Raw genomic sequence first — 20,406 nt, forward strand, 5'->3', positions numbered from 1 at the left:
GTGTTCTGCAAATAGTTGTATGGTGTAAATAAAAAGTTATCTTTGTCAGCCTGTCTTGATTTTCCACCTGTATTGCTGGCCTTTCACATCTGCTCGCTGAGCAGCTTGTGTGAGTGCTTGGTGACCTGCTTTAGTCAGTACGTGGGGGCACTTTACTGGCCTTGCGAACCAGATCTTTGCGAGCCTGGCTCACATTATGTAAAGTATATTAGGAAGTATGATAAAATGAGCAGCTCCATTCAGGCAGCCAGATTGAGCACTGTTTAGGAGTGAACTGGCATTGTTAACATCATCTGAGACAGTTGGACCCTAAAGAGGGTATTTGTCTGCAAACCAGTACCGCAGTAGCTAACTTACCTGAAACAGAGTTTTGGGAGGTGTTTTGGTTGCTTACTGTAATTTGTTTAATGACAACTTTTAACTGTGGGATATTTTTCAGGCTTTTATCCGCCCTCTTAGCGTGCATTTGGAAATGGGTTCTTCTCCGAAAGCTGAATACACTCGTGTATAGAAAGCTTTCACAGATTACCTCTGTTATGTTGGCTGGCCTCACATTGTGCTTCCATTTTTGAATTTCAGTTACTCTTGTTATTGTCCTGCTTTGAGAAGTTGAAAGGAAAAAGACTAGTTTGGGAGGAAAATTTTCTGTGCAATTTTCTGTGTTTTCGTTCTCTAGCTAAACAGCAAGTTGAAGCATTTTTCTTGATGATTCAGTTTCTCAGAGATTAGCATTTATGTGGACACTAGTCATTTAATTATAGAAAATTAATGGTTCTGAATGGTTTAGCTATATAAAAGTAGATTTCTACAATAGTGCAATGTTTTGGATTATTCCTTTTAACCTTTTATTGTAGCCATATCTTTTAAGCTTGTTGTAATTTGGTTTAGAACTAAAAAATATATTTACTGTTTGAGTTAGCTACCTCCTGAAATTTGATCTGAACAACCAGAGTGCAAACTAGGAATCTGTAATTCTTTGCTTTCCTGTGACTGTTTAGAATGGTAATTACAGATTGATGTTACAAGCTAAAACATCTCCAAGCTAATATGCTTGACTTGTCAACAATGATTTTTGTTCCAGAGTTGCATCCTCAAAAAATAAGTCTGAGAAATCTGGGTGCTAATAAGGCCAACATATTTGACAACATCTGAATCTGGGGAAGAGAGATATTGATTTTTATATGCAGAACAGTGCTGGAAATATTTTGCTGGCTTATTTGGTAAACAATTTTTGTTTGTTTTTATGAAGGACACTAAATTCGAATTGCCAGCCTAAAGGATATTCAGTAGCAGGACTGATATGTTTGACATCCACTTTTATCTCTAAATGTTAGAATGTAACTGGTTGATAGGAAATCTAGTTACATTGGGAGTCATGGCTGACTTAAATGTCTAACGCACAGACTTTCTTTTCCTTTTTTTTCCCTTTCCTTTTTTTCCCTCCTTTTTTTTTTTTTTTTTTCCCTGCCCCTGTTTCCTTAAGGATTTGCAGCACTTGCAGCAGCTTCAGCAGCAGAATCTCAACCTGCAACAGTTTGTGTTGGTGCATCCAACAACCAACTTGCAGCCAGCACAGTTCATCATCTCACAAACACCGCAGGGGCAGCAGGGTAAGTGCTCCTTGCCAGAAAATAAAATCATACATAGCTTTTTAGAGGGAAAGTGAAACTGAGGTGGTTCCTACACCTTCATTAACTATTGCGATGCCCTAGGAGAAATAACAGTATTGCAATTAGGAGACTCTTATCAGGTTGTCCCTTTCTAGGTGTTAGACATCAACCTTTTCAAAATTTGTGTAGCTCCCTTCTCAAGGGGGATCCATCCAGAGATCATGTCATGGAAACATTTGTTAACAACAAAGCCTCATGGCAAATACTGCAGCATCCGAATTTTGTGGGGTGGGCTCTCAAGAAGTAAGCCTACAGGGAAGGGAACCAGAGAAGACACCTCTCTAGAACTCAAAGGCAAAATCCTAGGAGGTAGAGACATGAAGCATCTGTGGGCTGTCTGGATTAGGTAAATGCTAAAAGGACTACAAAATTCTAAGACTGGAACAAGGTTACAAAATCAAGAGTCCTTGTGGGAGACTATAAAAGTTCTTAAGTCTAAAGGGGGTTCAATGAATTTTATAATAAACTAAAATAATAATTACACTTGGGGGAAAGAGATAGAATACTTGATTTTTTATAACAACTCTTGGAATTAATAACTTGGTGGTATGCTGGGTTTGGCTTACCTGCTAAAGGCAAACCAGGACAGTGGCAGGTGGTAGTGTGCCAGACCAATTAACACTGTTATGCAGTAGCTTTCCTTGAAAAACTAATGCATTCAAGTTGAAATAAATAACAGTACTGATTGCAGCCTGTTTGTTGATGCCCACAGAAAACTGCATTTAACTGTCATCTTTTATGCTGATGCACCCCAATGGGGTTTTTTCTTCCTTTCTCTTCTATGTGAACTCCATGCAGTTTTTTGGGTGTGGTAATACAAAGATTCTTGCTCAGAAGGCAAATGCTGTTATGCTTGAAGAGTCCTCCAGAGCCTGACTGTCCTATAAAGTAGCTCTTTGCACCTGATTTTCTTCTGTTCCTTTCAATATTTTCATGTGTAATTCCTTCTTATATACTACGACTTGTATGGAACTGGCTTTCCATTGTGCAGAAGCTCTCACTGTCACAGTGCTCTCATATTTGAATAAAGGGTTAATCAAAGTTAACTTTCCTTTAATAGGATTTGATTTAGAAGAGCTTTTATATCAGCACTGGTAGAAAATGGCTGAAAGACTATTCATAGAGACATTTAGCGATATACAGTTGTCTTAAAATGAAACACAACTTATAAACTTAACATATTCTTCGAGAAGAAATAAAACTTTACCAAAATTTAATTCAAGGATTCTTTAAAATAGATGTGTTTTGTTGGGGTTTTTTCCCCTCTTAAAAAACCCAAATTCTTTCAAGGAAACAAGCACAAAAGCATTGTTTTGAAAAACCTGCTCTTAACGTCTGCCTACGTTTTTCAGCTAACTTCTGGTTTTCTAAAATATCTCTGAAGATGCTTCACAAAAAAAACGAAACTAACAGAAGCAAATCATACTCATCTCTCAAACTTAATTGTTTGCATTATAGAAAGGAAAAAGGCTGTTTGTTTGTTTAAAGTCTTTTAAATTAGAATAACTACCAGAAGAGGTTTTCACAGTACCTTTTCCAGGGGCCATCTCTGAAAATGATTTCATCACTTCAATTTAAGACCTGCATATTGCTGCCACCAGTGACGCAGTGTTTGTAGGAACACCATGTTTTACTGGCAATGTGCAGTCTGGACAACTGAATAGCTCAAAAATGTAGGAAGATTTATATTCTGTATTCTGACCATAGGCCATTATTGTGTGACAACCTTCCAAAGTGAAATGCTTGAATGGATCTAATTTTCTTCATGAGCACTCAATGATAAAGCAACATGTATGTCATAATACCCCTTATCTCACTTTTTGGTATGGCTTTTTGCAGTATTTCATAGTTATTGTTAGAAGATCTCAAACAGTATGTCATTATTTATGAGAAAGATTGAGAAAGTGTATATTTTTATTTTGTTATTTGCTGTTGCAGCTGACTTTTCTATGTTGTTCTTGTCCTGGTGGTCCATTAGTCAACTTCATAAAATAATAAATATTCTGAAGAAACTGGTATAGAGCTTTCTAGTAAACCAACAGCATTCAGATTTTTTCTCATGCTTCATTGATACTGTATGCAGTTTTACATATATAAATGTGAGCATTTAATAGCTAAAATTAAAATTCAGATTTATGTATAGATTATCTGCTCTGAAAGAGATGTATTGCTTCACAAACTGCACTGTTTTGTACATGGCCATGAGGTCATGTAAATAAGAAACATTGATTTTAATATAAGAGAATAGTTTTGAGGGCAATGACTGAAGAATAGTATCTCTAAGCAAGTTCATAGAAACAGGTAAACATTTGCTAGAGGAAGAACTTCTTTTACTTGAAGAGGTGATTGGATGCAGAGTAATGCAATCCTGTTTAGATACTTGGAATAGGTTGAACATCATGGCTTAGATCCTGCCTCTGAAATATTTTAGAAAATACAGTACCTAAAATACTAATCAACAATCAGTCTGTTATTCTGCTATCTTTCTTCAACACACGTTATAGATCACAGAGGCAGATGTGAAATTGTCCCAATAAATCCACTGCCATGTGCCTAATGTAGTCATCTTCCTTTTCCACATGGTTTCTGTTTATTCAGTGGCTTATGTAAAAAAAATAAATAAAGTTCTTGTTTTTCATGGCTTGTAATGGATAAACATTGTAACTGAAACAATTATTTGAAGCCTAAGCAGATACACAGAAGATTGCACGGAAATAGAAATTTGGAACAATTTCTTATTTGGAGCAGTTATTGTCCCCGTATTACTGTTTTAAGTTCCGTGCAGGAATGTAGCACATTGTACAGTCTTTATACCTCTTGTATCTTCTCTTGTATCTAATAGAGCTGTCTCTAGAATAATCAATTCAACATCATTTACTACAATTATAGCTGCTTCTTAAAAATATTACTCTCATCAGATGACCATTTGCCTTTCTACTCGGAAGATATTGCCAATGAAAATCTTATCAGTAAAAATCTGAGCGGAGAGGGGAAATGGTGCTGCACTTAATCTCACAAATAGAAGTTGTTAAGATCTAAGAAGATACTTTAATCGTTGTCAAGGAGCTTTATGAAGAGAGTATCCAGAAAGGCAAATGGAAGACAAGCTACTAATTAGCTTTAAACATTAGAACTGAGTCTTACCTATTCTCAAGTTATTACTGTCTATTACCAAAGACCTTGTTTATGATTTCATTTAACATCCCATTTCTGGGATGATAGCAAGCCAAATCTAGTCCTGTACTCTTTTTTGCATCTTTGTCCTTCAGACTTTAGGACTTCACTTGTATCACTGAAAAAAACCCAAACTATTTATTTTTTTAAATGGGATAACGAATGTTAAGCATCGATACCTAACCCTCCAGGCCTCTGGTACCATAAATCAGAGTGCAACTCCCTCACCCAGTGTGAGAATGGAGGAAAATGGCTGCAATTGCCTGTATTTCTTCTCAGATGTGTCAAACTTGTAACTGACAAATGTTCATCTCATCTGAGATTGTGCATCTGCACTGCCCTTACAGGACTCCTCTTTTTTAGTAATGTACTTTGAGAATCAGGTGAAAATGCTTTGGTCCACTCAGTATGCAGATGAGGAGACCTAGCTTGTTCATCGTCAAGAGACTCTTAATGACAGTGAATTTTTTGACACAGCAATTGAATAAAATGTAGCTGACTCAAACACATTCCCCAACTAAGAGGGGAGACCTTGAAGTGGACTGAAAAACTTCGAAGAAGTAATTTAAATGGAGTCTTTAAAGTGGTGCTGCCAATGCCCATTACCAAGGTATGAATCAATTCTTTGCTTCTAACCATCCGAACAGCGTTATGGGTGAAAATATTGACTTCCATTAAAGTAGTGCAGCAGCAGCTTTGAATGGCGCACTCCTAAAAACCGCAGTTCACCAGCTTCAGCACATTTACACTATGTTCTTGAAGGGTACCAGAATACTGCAGAAGGTGCAGCAGCATGCAGCAGCTTAACATCTCAGTAGACCAGATTTGTAGGAATGCACAGGTTAGTAATTTCTCTCGTGTTGGATCTGAGTATAATTCCACCTACAAGTCAACATTTTGGAAGATCTGGGTTTGATAAAATAAAGTACACCAAAGTGCCTAGAAGCTTCTTTGCACCAACAGTGATCAACAAAGCTGATCAAATGGCACTGTATGTAAAATGTGGCATGACACCCTACCTTCTTCCCTTTCAGTAGCTTTCAGTTACCCAAACTGTGACATTGTAATGGCTTTTTCTTGCAAGCTAGCTTGCAGGATATGTCTGTGAGAAAATTAACAGCTTTGGCAGAGAAAAAGCAGTTAAGTTCTTCTTAGATTTAAAAAAAAATCCCTCTTTTGAGTGGTGAATTTTGAGGGATGAGTTATGTGTTATGCTTCTGGGCCAACTTTTTAAAAAATCTGCTGATAAAATCTGCACTTGAATGTTTGTTTTATCTTTTAATTTTAGACAGTAAGAGCTGAACCCCAGATCAGTGCCTGGGGACTCTTGGCTGTTAGGAAGAGGTTTTTTTGGCTTGAGCCATTGTTCATGCTACTCTAGACGTTACAGGAGAAGCCCTGGGTGATGGTAGATTCATTTATGTTAACTGTCATGTTTTTTTTTTAAAAAAAAAATCAAAAAACCAAAAAACTTCTGAAGTTCTTTTGTATAAATCTTTACCTTCATGCAGTCATTCTTTTGGAGTGTCATGAAGATGATTTGTATGCTATGTTTAATGCAATAATACTACTGGGCTCTTAGAACCCAAAGCAGAAGGTTAGAAATACTGCCTTTGTAAACTTAATTATAAAGGTACAATGGTTTTATAGATTCGAAAATCATGTGGGTTGCAAGGGACTTCTCAATCATGTAATATTGTTCAAAGCAAGTCCAGTTACAGCAGTGTCCAGCGCTTCAGCCAGTTGAGTTTGAACATCTCCAAAGATGGAGATTCCGCAGCTGCTTCAAGTACCTGCCCCGATAGTTGACCACTATCATGGTTTAAATAAAAAAATCAACCTCAAATTGTTTCCTTATATATCTAGTTTGAGTTTTCTGTATTCCAAGTTATGTTCATTGCATCTCATTATTGTGCACCTTCAAGAAGGTTCTATTTCTATCTGTGAAGACAGCACTATGATCTTATCTTAGTCTTCTCAAAAGGCTGAACAAACCAGCTCATCTATTGCTCATATGGGTATTCCAGGCTGTTAGCCACCTTGGCAGGCCTCAAATGCACAAAATCCAGGATTTCATTTTGTCCTGTACTGGGAAACCCAAGGCTGAACACAGTAGTACGGATGTGGTCTCACGAGTGCCAGATAAGTTGGGGGGAAGAATCACAGCCCTTCACCTTCTGGCTGCACTTTGCAAATACAGCCCAGGATGTGCTTGGCTGTCTTTATTTTCAGGGCACACTGCTGGCTCGTGTTCATCTCATTGTCCTCCAGGTCTTTTCTCTGCAAAACTGTTTTCTAGCTAGCCACTGCCCACCTTGTGTTCCGGCACAGGGTTATTTCAACCCCCATGCAGGTGGTTGTCTTTTCCTGCATTGCTCTTTTTGAAGTTCCATTTGTACAGAGTGTCTAGACCTTGAATTCTGGTCTACTGACCATTCTCCCCTTATCTGTTATTGTCCACAGATTTGCTGAGAATATATTTTGTTCCATCTGCCTTATTGGTAATAAAGATGTTAAACAATATTGATATGAGTCCCTAAGGAAATGGCAAAGTTTGAAACACCAGTATTGCAGCAGTTGCCTAAAAGGTGCAGTTTTGGACTTACACTATATTTAGAAGGACGTGCTACGTACCCTGTAAGTTAAGTCACTGGAGTTACCTGAGACAGAAGTGTGGAGCAGGAGTTTCTTAGAAACGAAAGTGAAGCTAAGACTAGTACAAGTCATATATGAGAAGAGCAGAACTACATCTACCCACTCATGAAAGCCAACAGGAGTCCAAAGCATGTGCACAGCAACTATCTGAAAAGACTGTCAGTGAAAGAGATACATACTTTGCTGAAACGGTTCAGCTGCTTTCCTCGTCCACTGATCATTATTTCAGTCAATTGCAGGTTGAAATAACTTGTCCTTTCTTCAGTTTCTGCCTGAGGCGCCTGTATCAGTATTTCTTAAATATGTTAAGGTGATGTCAAAACTGTGTAGATTGAGCAAGATCAGAATATTTTATACTGTCCTTCAATGATAATTAGTTCAGAACATACGAGTGAGAATAAAACAAGGAAGAATGTAGTCATCTTGTGCTCTTCATCAAAAGTGTTATTGCCAGGAAAGCATCCTCTGGGATTTCTTCGAGGTCAAAAAAAATCACAAGAAGACAGTCCTAATTACTCTGACTACAGTAAAAAAAGAAGTCAGTAATGTGTGATCAATGGTGTTACCAGTGGAGTAGAGGTCAAATGTGATCACTATCAGCTGCCTATTTTTTGTTTCATTGGTGATCAGCTGCTCTATAGTGTTGGTGTGATGGCTTACCCTTTTCCATTTCAAGTTGTCACTTAAAATTCACTGTCACTAAATGGAGGTCAAAACATCTTCAGTTGGAGGTGAGTGTTTGCTAATTAATATTTAGATTTGGGCAGCTGAAATAATCTTTCAAGTGAACAAATATTTGCATTGTAAAAAGCACCATGTAGCTGTAGTAGGTAGCTGTCTTGGAAGTTTCTTAAGCTGATCATTCCATCTCTGTGGCTTTTCAAAAACACAGCTGGAACACATTGATTATGTGGTGCAAAGCAAATTTACATAGTTATCTATGCTGTGCTATTGTGTTGGATAAGCAGCTGGCTTTATTCTGTAGGTCTTGAATGTTTTGATAACAACATATTCTTTTAAAATACATATTCAACACCTTGAGGGGGAAAAAAAAACCAAACAGCAAAGTGGTAATATCTCTGTCAGAAGACAATTCTTCTGTAGTTGTGTCCCCCTCATTGAGTAGAGGGTACATTTTCTCCTTCCTACCCATTGTGGTCCCTCTTTTCATGCCTCCTATGGCATTAACCTTGCATAAAACATCCAGTTTCTCCCTAGGTATTTATCACTTTCTAAACTCTTGTGTCCCCTACCTGTAGTCTGTTAAGAGGTAGCTGGTCATGAGTGATGTGCTCTGATTGATTGGCCAGATGATGACTCGGAACAGACCACATCAAACTCAAATTACAGAATTTAAGTGGTACTTACTTGGTGTTCTGTGCTCTTGAGTGGCTGCAATGTTGAACTGTTGTTGTCATGCCATCATTCACCCCAGTCATAGAAACTTTCTGTATGGAAAATGACTGTTAAGTCTAAGTTTAATTAATGGGGTTCTTAAGTTATTATAGGAGAAATTGGTAGTTAGAGCTAGAAGTTACCTAAAGAATAATGGTAATATTTTAAAAATAAAATTAAGGGAGTTGACTAACTGTAGGTGTATTTTTTTTGTCAAGATTCTTAACCCTAAAAAACCCATAGATTTTATTAGTAGAAAGGGGGAAAAAAAATCAGATAGCTTCATGTTAAAAATGTATAGATGCAACCATAGATCTCAATTTCCCGAGAGATTTGAGAAACCATACAAATAGTGGCCTGTAAGAGAATTTATTTTTAGAATGGCCACATATTCTGTATATTGGTTGCAGCAGTCCCAACTGTTCTTTAATGTTGTCACTTTTTCATAATAGCAGGGTTTTTTGTTTATTCTACTTGTGCAATTTAAGCAATGTTTAGTATCTTACCTAAGCTTTAAGTTCTGAATAATTTTACAAAATATTTCTTCCTTATTTCAGCTGGGAGGAGGTTATCTGGGCTTCATTTGTCTTCTGGTGTGATCTATTTTAAGTTTGCCAGAGAAAGTTGCCGTCTTGTTAGGCAGCTGGCCAGAATGAGGTGATACAGAGAGGAAGAAGGGTGATCCAAGAGCCAAATTTGTGGGTTTAATTAGTGTTCAGTTGTTGGATTTGATCTGATTAGTGTTGAGTTCTTTATTTTTATATGGCTGTCTAGTTATTGGTCAGCTGTTGGTTACAGTAAGAGGTTTACCCAAAATCTGCATGCTGAATAGGGCAATAAATGATTCATGGCCACAGAATTGGGATAGCCTAGATGATTGCAAATTCTTTCTGTGGGGGAGACAGTACAGACTTTTCTTTCTTACCCTTCTGTCAGCACACATAGTTCAGGAAAATGCAAGGGCATTTTGTACTGAAAAGTCCAAAGTCTAACAATACCTATGCAGGGAGGAAATGGAGATTTGCATCTCAAATGTTTTATAGCTTTGATTATTGGCAAGAGCCTTGTTTCACCTCATTTCATGTTTTCATTTTTCTCTCTCCAGGTCTCCTGCAAGCGCAGAATCTCTTAACGCAACTACCTCAGCAAAGCCAAGCCAACCTCCTGCAGTCTCAGCCAAGCATCACCCTTGCCTCGCAGGTCAGGCTGAATTCTACAGTTCATTAGTTGCTTGGAGGGGATTTAAACTATTGAAAGTGAATGGACACTTTGTATTACAGACTGGAGTAGAGATCATAGCTATAATACTGAATTAATCTTTCTAGATAGATTCAGTGTAGAGCTGAAGTTTCAGTAACTTCAGCTTTGTAGTTTCCACCCTAGCAGGCCTCTCTTCATGCATTTATGGTTCTAAGTTTTTATTTTTAGCTGAAAATGTCCATAATTTATATCTTGAGTTAGTAGTAATAGAACATCATTTAATTTCTTGTAAAACTTTCTTTGACAATCTACACATTTGTGTGATTCAGTGGAGTAAGATGTGGGCTACCTAAAAAGCTCAAAAAGAATAATTCTGACAAGATTCTCTTTCTAAAGATTGTATTGGTAATCTGTCTTTTTTGTAGCCTCACTGTTTTGATATTCTTGCTAAGTCATTGCCAGTCTTATTAGTTACCTTTTATGAAAGTGAAGAGGTTGTTAGAAATGCATTAAAATATCCTCTTAGATGTATATTAAAATATTCAAGCTCTATGATTAAGCTTTCAGACTGCAGAGAAAGCAATTTTAAGGTGGCACGTGCCTGCAAATTCAGTTTTGCTTCAGTCTAGGTTTTACTGTGCGCTTAAGTTACATGACTGCATGCTGATTCTCAAATACCATGTAATATCCTACAGTATCTTTCTGCCAACTTGGTTATGTATAAGAATTTTTTAGTCTGTAATAAGATGCTTGAGTCTATCAGAGTCTTAGAAAACTACATTTTCTATTATATCACCTATAGTATTTTTCATGCACCATGTGGAAAATGGAATTTGTCTCACCTCTGTAGTTCATACCTCAGTTAGCAGCATGACTCCCTACTAAAGATTATAGTTAGATTAAAAAAAAAAAAGTATCAAAACCACAAAGAGAAAATAAATTATATAAAGGAGGTGAAGTCAGTAAAGACATATTGCAGTAATTACCCACCATGTTTACTGTAAATTTAAAAATATTACCTTTATAGTGTGACACGTATATCTGCAACCCTAGAAAGACCATATATGATCATGTTATTTCTCAAGTAATGGAATTATAGATCCTGACCTCCCTCTACCATCTGCTGTGCACTGCAAAACACTGCACTAACCCAGAAGAAGGCAACATAAGGAGCTATGTAAAGATTCAGCTATATGTGGGCCATTTCTTTTAGAACAGACGTTTCTGTACTTTGCATAGAACTGTAGTGCTGCAGAGACTGGAGGCTGTTCTTATTCACCCTGAAGGAGTCCATAGCTTCAGATCTGGAGATAGGACATAAAAACATGAAGCCACCTTTACTTAAGAGTCTGAGCTGAACTGAATAGAATTTCACTGCAGTAAATGATTTGTCACTGCATCTAAGTTCATCTGTGGCCTGTAAGAAGGTAGAGTTATGCACTAAAATCGTAGAATAATATCATTATTTTGGTTGGAAAAGACCTTTAAGATCATTGAGTCCAACCACTAAAAATGTTTCCAGGGCTCTTGTTGCATATAAAGCCTGAACTGTGCAATACCAGATCTTAATATATTTTGTTCACCTGTGAGTATTTTCCATGGTTCTCAGTGTTTTTCAACTACTTCTTATTGCTGCAGAGTATGCTCTAGTATGCCAGTGTTCAGGAGTAGTGATGTAGACTTCCTGGGAAAATAGCCTTTTATATAGAAGAAAAATGTGACCTAAAAGGAATTGTTTTCTGCAGGTTGTGTTTGCTTAATTTCTCATATCACCAGTACATCCATTGTTACTGTTGCAAGTGTTAACAGGAGAGTTAGAGGTAGATCTGTTTTTTTCCTACTGGATCAGTAGAGTCAGTCCCAAGAAGTGACATTACAGGAAACTTGCCATGTTTGCTGCACCTGTATGTGCTCACTGTTCCAAGATTAAATAGGAGACTTGAATCTTTTGGGCTGATGACAATCTGACACCTCACACAAGCAGTAAATTCAATTTTAAAATGATTAAAAGGGAATGAATGCCAAGCTGTCTATAAATGGTAGAACTATATCAAGTAAGAGTGTTCAGCCTTTCTTTGCTCAGCTTCTGTAGCAAGTGAAAGATGCTGGTTATCTGCTGCGTTGAACATCTCTTACTTTTCTTTAATTGGTTCTGACAGAGCCTTTAAAAGGCTGTCATACTAATACAGTTTTCTGGATTGTGATTGCTTATTCTTGAGAGGAATGTAAATAAATTGGAGGAACTTTCAGGTTGCCGGAAATGTCAAATTCATTGATCTTTCTCCCAGAAACATCACATCTCTTTCTTGTATTAAATTTTTGCTGCTGATTGTTTTAAGTCTGATTTTCATCTTTTTCCTTACTATCTTAATAGCCAGCAACCCCAACACGCACAATAGCAGCGACCCCCATTCAGCCACTTCCACAGAGCCAGTCAACACCAAAGCGAATCGACACTCCCAGCTTGGAGGAGCCCAGTGACCTTGAGGAGCTTGAGCAGTTTGCCAAGACTTTCAAACAAAGACGGATCAAACTTGGATTCACTCAGGTGAGACTGCGTGCCTTAGTGCCTGCCGGTGTGGAATCTGAGGTCTCGTCTTTCAAGTCTGGAGGGAGACTACAATTCCACCTTTTCCTAGGAGAACCTTCTTAAATAGGGTTATGCTCTGGCCTTTATGTAGGAGATTTCTGAGAAATGACAGAAAAAGCCATACATCCATCCTACTTCCCTGTTGGTTTTAAAGCGTAGCCATTTTCCCAGCAGGTACGTGCATTTACCAGCTCCAGATGTCATTGCATGTGCACTGTTCATTCTGTAGGATGTAAAATGAATGGGACAAAGCACTTTCAAGCTGCCTTCAGAAGAACAAAGTTTCAAAAATCATATAGCACAATTAATTGCTCTGTGTGTTTAAAAAGTACATCACCACTGTGGAGTTGTTTTGAATGTCAAAGGGGTTTTATCTCTCAAGCATAATTTCCTGCTAAACGTCAATGATTTCTGTATGTAATGCTTTTACAAAGGTTCCTAAACAAAACTTGAAAGGACTGTCACCTTTGAAGTTCTCTCCTTACAGAGGTGAACTGGAGTAGTGGTTTGCTTTGGTTTGCTTGAAAGCTCAGAAATACCCATAAAGCAGGAGAAAAATAATCTTGAACATAGTGAAAATGGTTGAATGAGGAGTACGATTAAAAGTGCAAAGTGCATTTACATGTTTAATTATTCTGTTGAATGGAAATGCTGCTTGGATCCCAGAGTCCTTTATTGTTAATATGAAAATGAATTTTGTCCCGTGCAAGATTAAAATATCTGTCCAGGTAAACAGTTTATTTTGGCAGGAGTCTCTGGTAAGCATAGGTGTGTTTTTACTAGAGGAAATAGCATGCAAAAATCAAAGTAGGAATTTAAAAGTCTGAGCTCAGAGCAGTCAATTTGTTCCCTCTGACCCAGCATAACTAAATCTACTCTAGCTGAAAGTATGTGCTAAAGTCAGATTTATTTTTCTGGCAATGTCCTAAACGTTTGAAAAAATCAAGGTTCATAATGAAAGTTCCTGGCAGCATCTTAATTATAACTCAAGAACAGAATGTTCCTGGTAAAATGAAATGCATTTTGCTGGCATGTGTGCCTCCTTCCCTCCATTCTTTCCGCTAGAGGGAGGCACAGAAATACAAGTGATGGACACACAAAAGCTAGAATAGAGCAGAACAGAATAGAATAAAATACAATAGCTTCCCTATAGCCTGACTGAGGAGGTTCATGTAGATCTTTAGTTATTAAGTTTAATCTGCCCTGCTGTGAAGTGATTATAAAGGCTCAAACTAGATTCTTAAAGTTGTGGGCTAACCCTTCTTTATTGACCCTGTTGTGAATTTTTATGGTGAGGAAAAATGAACACAACTGCTCAGGCTTATATTTCAGTATTTGCTTTTAAGCTTAAAAAAGGAGAATCTTGAGAAGCTGCATTTAATCATTCCTATCCTATTTGTATGTGTGTAATTCGGCAATTCTAATAACTTCTACCTAATTGCATAATTGGATGATAATTAGAGACCCTTATGGTTAGTTAAATAGACTGCCTTTCAGAGGATAAAAGAAATTTATTTCCAGTGGTACTGTAAGCTTTTCCAGACTCACACCACCCCTGCCTTTCAAAAATAATTGTAAGATTTAGTTTGCATTGCAAACTAATCGCTTAGTACATTGTCTTGTGAACAATGTAACAGGTTTTGAATTTCAGCAGTTTTGTCTCTTCTCCCACCCTGAAAAGTGGTTGAAGGATTTAAATCCTTTTGTTTCATTGTTTTCCTTAAAAATATCTCCACATTTGACATACAGAGACACAATGAGCATACTACATCTTAGCATTATTGCAGGTTTGTGACTAATTGGTCAGTACAGATTCAAGTTATATGAACAAACATTTTAGACAATGTTGTTTTTATTCTGTAAAAGGTTTTACCTCTGCTAGTCCATCTGAACTTCTTAACAGACCAGTACACACAATGATGATCCTTATTATCAGTTTCGGTTCCATGCCAGAGCTTCATTCTACCTCGATGAGAGATGAGGTGCATATACAGTGCCTTTATCCCCTGTTCCATCCATCCCAAAATACAAAATTCTTATCCCAATATGTAAATTCCTTTTTGTCACAGCTGAAATGCTGCCACCTTTTGGCATTGGAAATGATTGTCACAGAAATGGTTAACTATTCATTTTAAATCAGATGGCAAATGTTAGTAAGAACAACTGGAATTAAATTTAGTTGTAGGACTGGAGCAAATTTCATAACTCTTTCCTGCCAAGACATAAATCAACTTACCTCTAAAATGGTTTACATAGCCAGGTTTTCTTCTTCATAAACCCAGTAGGGCATCCACGTTACTTCTCTTGGAATGATTTATGAGTTTTAAAATGCACGGAATCCTGGCATAATGGGCGAGAGCATACATGTGAGTTCCCACGTGTTTCCTCTGATTGAAGGACGTACAAACCAATTGTTCTGGTCCTGTTCTAGGAAGAAAATTGTTTTATTTACACAACCTGCACAATTTAGTAAGCTTACCAAAGATTACTTTCTTCCTCACTTGTATGTGGCCACTCTGCATGTATTAGTATACTTTTATCAAGATGTGGTTGTGGATCTGACCTAAAAGGAAAGAAAGCAAGCCTTACGCACAGTTCAACTAACCTACTTGCAATTAAACTCCACTAACAATGCTCAAGCTTTTCAATCTGTTCTTCTAGTCTTTTCATACTTCTTTGTGTGTTAAAAAAATCCAACTACTTTAGACCAAATAGCACACTTAAAAAAATAATTACATTTCTTGAAAGGTCAGTACCTTCCAGCTTTAAAATACAATAGGAAAACATGGTGTTTTTAATGGCCACAGTGAAGAGTAGATTGTTTTGGTTTATTTCTTTTTTGATTGGAGACTTTCCAAATGTAAATTACATAGTGTATATATATAGATGCACATGTATATATTAAGATAAGCAGAATGTCTGATAGCTAACTAAACCAGAGTTTTGAACAGCCATAACAGGTGATCATCTGTCTGTAAGTCTCCTGGATAGCTTTTTTGGCAGATGGGTACTGATAGCAAAGACTACAGTTAGTCATTATTTCTTGTCCACTTTGAAGTGTTTATCTATGAGGAGAAGTTTGGTTTAAACCTCAGAAGACAGAAAAAGTTCAGATAAGAATATTTTGCTTCTATTTAAATGTGATAAATGTTTGCAGACATCTTTTCAAGAGTGTTTCCTAACTCATTTGAGAACATGAATTCTGTGCATTTCTGTTTATTTTAACTTTTCTTCATTGTTTTGAAATATACCGATACTTAAATCTGCTCCTCAAGAGAGCTTGGCCTTATCTTATTTCAAACAACTTTTTAAAAAAAAATTACAAGTTAATAGTCAGTGGAATGTTCTGTTCAGGGATAATGCTAAGAAGACTAAGCATCAGGGATTTCCTGGATACAGTTACGTGGTTAAACTGACAGAGGTTTGACATTTCTTTATGATTATTTGCTTTAGCATGAGTCTTGGTAGCACTGAGCAAATTTCTGTGAAACTCAATTCCCAAGCATCAGTGGAGTCGCTAGGGAATGTGGCAGGAATACTTGCTTTGGAAGTGCCTATGTCAGTGAATCCCTTTTTTCTCTTTCTTTGTCTAGGGTGATGTTGGGCTCGCTATGGGCAAACTCTATGGAAATGACTTCAGCCAAACTACCATCTCTCGCTTTGAAGCCTTGAACCTCAGCTTTAAGAACATGTGCAAGTTAAAGCCGCTTCTGGAAAAGTGGCTCAATGATGCAGGTGAATGAGTCTGTATATTTCTTCACCAGCTTGCCATAATCAGTAGGATTCTGAAAACCCCTGAAAAACTGCTTCGTTTGTGCCCTTAAGGTTTTGTGAAGCTGCCAGTCTTTGTCCATAGGATGAATAAGGGTATAGGAATAAGAGTCCATACTTCCTTCTTCATGTGCTTAAATGTGTCTGAACTTGTTCCCATATGAACTTTCATAATTGTGTTCTGCAGCCAACTGAATAGTTGCATGGAGTGAGGTATGTGTTGTGGTTTTCCTCCTTCATGTATGTTAATGCGTATAACTTCTAATCATCTTCTAGCTTTCTTTTCCAGATGTGTAGTAGGAGAGGGTTGCATGGTTGGTTGTTTCAGTAGGCAGAGCTTATTGCATTCATCTCCTCCCATACTCCTATGTGCATTCTTTTCACTTCTCTCCAAGGGTCCGTTTAAACACTCTCCCCAGAGGAAGACTTTTTAGTGGGTTAGGTTTTGCTTTTTCTTTCCAGAATTATTTTTTGCCAGGGCTAGAAGTTATTCACCACACCAATGGTGGCAGTGTTCTATTTTTGTTTTCCCAGGTTTTTTGCCCACCAGCTAAAGGAGCTTGGATGATGGTGCTAGGTGTTAGGATAGAAAGTGTTTAAGCATGCTGTCAGCCAGGTTTTGGGGTTTTTTTTCCCAAGTGTACAACTGTACATAGTATAAAATTGATGGATCTGCTAAACAGATGGCAGGGATGGTGCGTGCCTTCCTATTTTTACCAAAATGAAGAGAGCTCTATGCTGGCTCCTACAGCATCCTCTGAAATTTTGAAAGTAATCAGATGCAGCGTTGAAAATTTGTCCTGCATTGAAACAAGGAAGTGCGATTCTGCTCTGCTGACAGGAGTTATCTTTAGGTAATCTAGATCTGCAATAGAAATCACAATGAGCTTCACACTGAATGCTCTAGTCCACAGGCCAGTTGTTCCCAAACCTAGCAACACTGGATGAGTCCAGTGCTGCAAGGAGTGTCACAGTTGGCTTTATCTGCTAGCCTGAAGAAGTACTTGGATCTGTTAAGGACTGTAAACAGTATCAGGGTCCTTTACAGCCTGGAAGTTTGGAAGCATAATTATTGGCTCTGATTCAGTTTCAGAAGAATCTTTGGAAGAAAGATGTAGGTGATATTAAAGGCGACTTTTAGGTAAAAGCAGGCAGGAGAAGCATAGTGATGGTCCCTTCTGTTATGTCGCATTGGAGTGTTAGAGAATTTGTCATTACAGAGTTCGACTTATTCTGTGGAGTTTTTGGGATGGAGAGGGATTTCAGCACATTTATGAGTGCTGTTGCTGAAAATAATAATCTAGAAAATAATGAACTGAATGTACTTGCCCATTTGAGCCTATCAGAATGTTCTTAGGCATTGTGAACTTTGGCACTAGCTTATCGCTCACCAACGCCAGTGCAGTGAGGCATCTCCAGCCATAATTAATAATTCTGTTTAAATTCCCTGCTGAAACCTGCCTGATGGTCATTTTACACTTACTGCAAAGTAATGTCAAGTATGTTCTCTCTTTGTTCTTCTGTGAAGCCAAAAAGCGAGGATTAGGGCTGGACAGCTAGATACCTAGCAAAGCTAAGGAGGGGGAGCAACTAGCAGTATAGGCTGTTCAGTGGAACTGCATAGCACTGAGTAGCCAGAGAGAAGAAATCAAATACTCTAAAGCTGGCTGTGGACTTCCTCTTGTGTATTATGGAGTGGCAAGCAGAAATTTTAGGCTTCTCAGATTTTTCCATAAATGCCTGTGACTTAGAGTTGTGGCTCATGGCTACCAGTTACGAGTTTTTTTTTCTTTAAACTGCAACGTGCTGTGAGTGTGGGGTGGGACAAAATAAGAGAGACAAACTTTGTATAGGTATTATAAAAAGGATACTGTTTTATCATACAGGAGTACAGAGCACCCTTTGGGTTTCCTTATAGCTCATAAATTAAAACATATACTTGAAATTTAAAAGTACAACCATTACTCGTGATCTTCAGAAATCTATTCCAGAAATCTGGAATGGATTTAGAGTGGGTTTTAACGTAACTTGCACAGATGAAGAGCACTTGTATTAGACTACACTGCATTCAAAGAAAATCTCCTGATTTATATTACTTTTCTTTTTTTCAGAAAACCTCTCATCTGATTCAACTCTCTCCAGCCCAAGTGCCCTGAATTCTTCAGGGCCAGGGATCGAAGGCTTGAACCGTAGGAGGAAGAAACGCACCAGCATAGAGACCAACATACGTGTGGCCTTAGAGAAGAGTTTCCTGGAGGTCAGTGATCCTGTTCTGCTCAGCAGTAAGATGTAAAAAAACTTTACTTAAGCCTACCTGTTACAGCAAACCCATTACTGTGCTATTCAGGAAACTGCTTGTGCTAAACAAGGTGAAACAAAACAAAAGCCGTGCCAAGAAGCAGGCATCAATGTCTACTTTACAAACAACAGAATGCAAATACCCTCAAAAAATCTCATTGGTCCTTGTAGTTTGCTGACTTTGTAATTTCGGATTGCAAGATGCCGAGCCGTAGATCGGAGCTAGATATTCTGCACATCAAAAAGAAGAAAACACATTGCCCTTTCTGAGGATGGGTAAATGGGATGACAACCTAAATGTATATAGCGTTAGGGTTTCAGCTGGCCTTATGTTACTCTTGTTATGTAGTTTGTGCGTTGTACAGGTGTTATGGGTCAAGACAACTTGGAGTTCATTTGCCTGTTGCTATAGTTACTCTCACCATCCTCTTCAAAGAGATGGTGAAAGAAAGATTTCCATATCAATATCTAGACTTCTGTGAAGGATTAACTCACAAATCAGATCTTTCAAAGAGGGGCATGTGAGCTTAACCTTCTTCACCCATCTCTGCGGAGCACAGCTTATTATTGGTAGAAATATTCCTGTAACTGGGAACATAGAGGACAGAACTGTATTATGGTCTATTTCTACTGTACCACTGACCAAATTCTGGATATAAATAGCCCATCCAGATTTCTGCCTAGTGAAGAAGAAGCTATAATGCAGAAATTCAGAAGGTAATTTCACAGCTTTTCAAGTACCGTTTCCTCTTCTCAGAACCAAAAGCCTACCTCAGATGAGATCACCATGATAGCTGACCAGCTAAACATGGAGAAGGAGGTGATCCGCGTTTGGTTCTGTAACCGGCGCCAGAAGGAGAAAAGGATCAACCCACCCAGCAGTGGTGGAACCAGCAGCTCGCCCATCAAAGCAATTTTCCCTTGCCCAACCTCACTGGTAAGAATCAAGAAGCTGTTGACAAAAGGTGACTGGAAGAGAATGTTCTACTGTGCTCATTGGAAGTTGCACGTACTACACCTTCTTTATGCAGCAGACTTATTCTCACAAATTTATATCTTACCATCATTTAAAATATCCCACTTGCATACTGAGAGAGGTAGTGCTTACAGATCCGACACTAGTTAGACCTTCAGTTTGGGTGTTGTATTTTGTCAGATCATGAGAAAACATTAGCAAAATTGCATTTGGGATTATTGCTTTGAATGTATTTTAGAGATAACTCCAGTGTATGTCTGGGCTTTCTCTCCTGCCCAAACTTTTTTTTTGGAAAGTAATTGTAATTTAAAAAAGGCTTAACAGCTCTACCCCTCCTCTCTTTCTTTGGCTGCTCTCCTAAGTAGATGAGCAGCAGTAAAATGTATCATTTGGAGACTTAAGTCACACAAATCCATCGATACTGTTGTTGTTACCTTTAGTCGGGAACAATTTATATTAGAACAGATGTGGAACAAAGGAAGAATTCAGCTAATACTCATGTAATTAATTTCCCACACTTGTATTTGCCTCAGGTAAACACAAACTTCATGAAAATAAGAGTAACAAAACACATGCATCAAGGTTCCTTCAGCTCCTTTGCTACCAATGTCCATGGAGGTCTGTTTTCATAAATAGAAACAGTAGCTATTAGATTTCATAGTAGCTATGCTAATAGG

At 37.9% G+C, this 20,406-nt stretch overlaps 1 protein-coding gene across 13 annotated transcripts in view; it reads left to right on the forward strand.

Annotated features, from left to right (window-relative positions):
- POU2F1 (POU class 2 homeobox 1) overlaps positions 1-20,406 on the forward strand; it is a 124,298-nt gene that overhangs the window by 86,118 nt on the left and 17,774 nt on the right. For 10 of the 13 annotated variants that reach the window (XM_062003020.1, XM_062003011.1, XM_062002950.1 and 7 more), the window contains 6 exons: positions 1,484-1,610; positions 10,000-10,094; positions 12,469-12,642; positions 16,278-16,419; positions 18,567-18,712; positions 19,511-19,690. In XM_062003020.1, coding sequence (XP_061859004.1) covers positions 1,484-1,610; positions 10,000-10,094; positions 12,469-12,642; positions 16,278-16,419; positions 18,567-18,712; positions 19,511-19,690 — 864 coding nt within the window. The remainder of the gene's footprint in view (positions 1-1,483; positions 1,611-9,999; positions 10,095-12,468; positions 12,643-16,277; positions 16,420-18,566; positions 18,713-19,510; positions 19,691-20,406) is intronic. The other 3 variants (XM_062002961.1, XM_062003052.1, XM_062002976.1) reach the window with 1 other exon arrangement.

Source organism: Colius striatus, chromosome 1, assembly GCF_028858725.1.
Source record: "Colius striatus isolate bColStr4 chromosome 1, bColStr4.1.hap1, whole genome shotgun sequence".
NCBI lineage: Eukaryota > Metazoa > Chordata > Aves > Coliiformes > Coliidae > Colius > Colius striatus.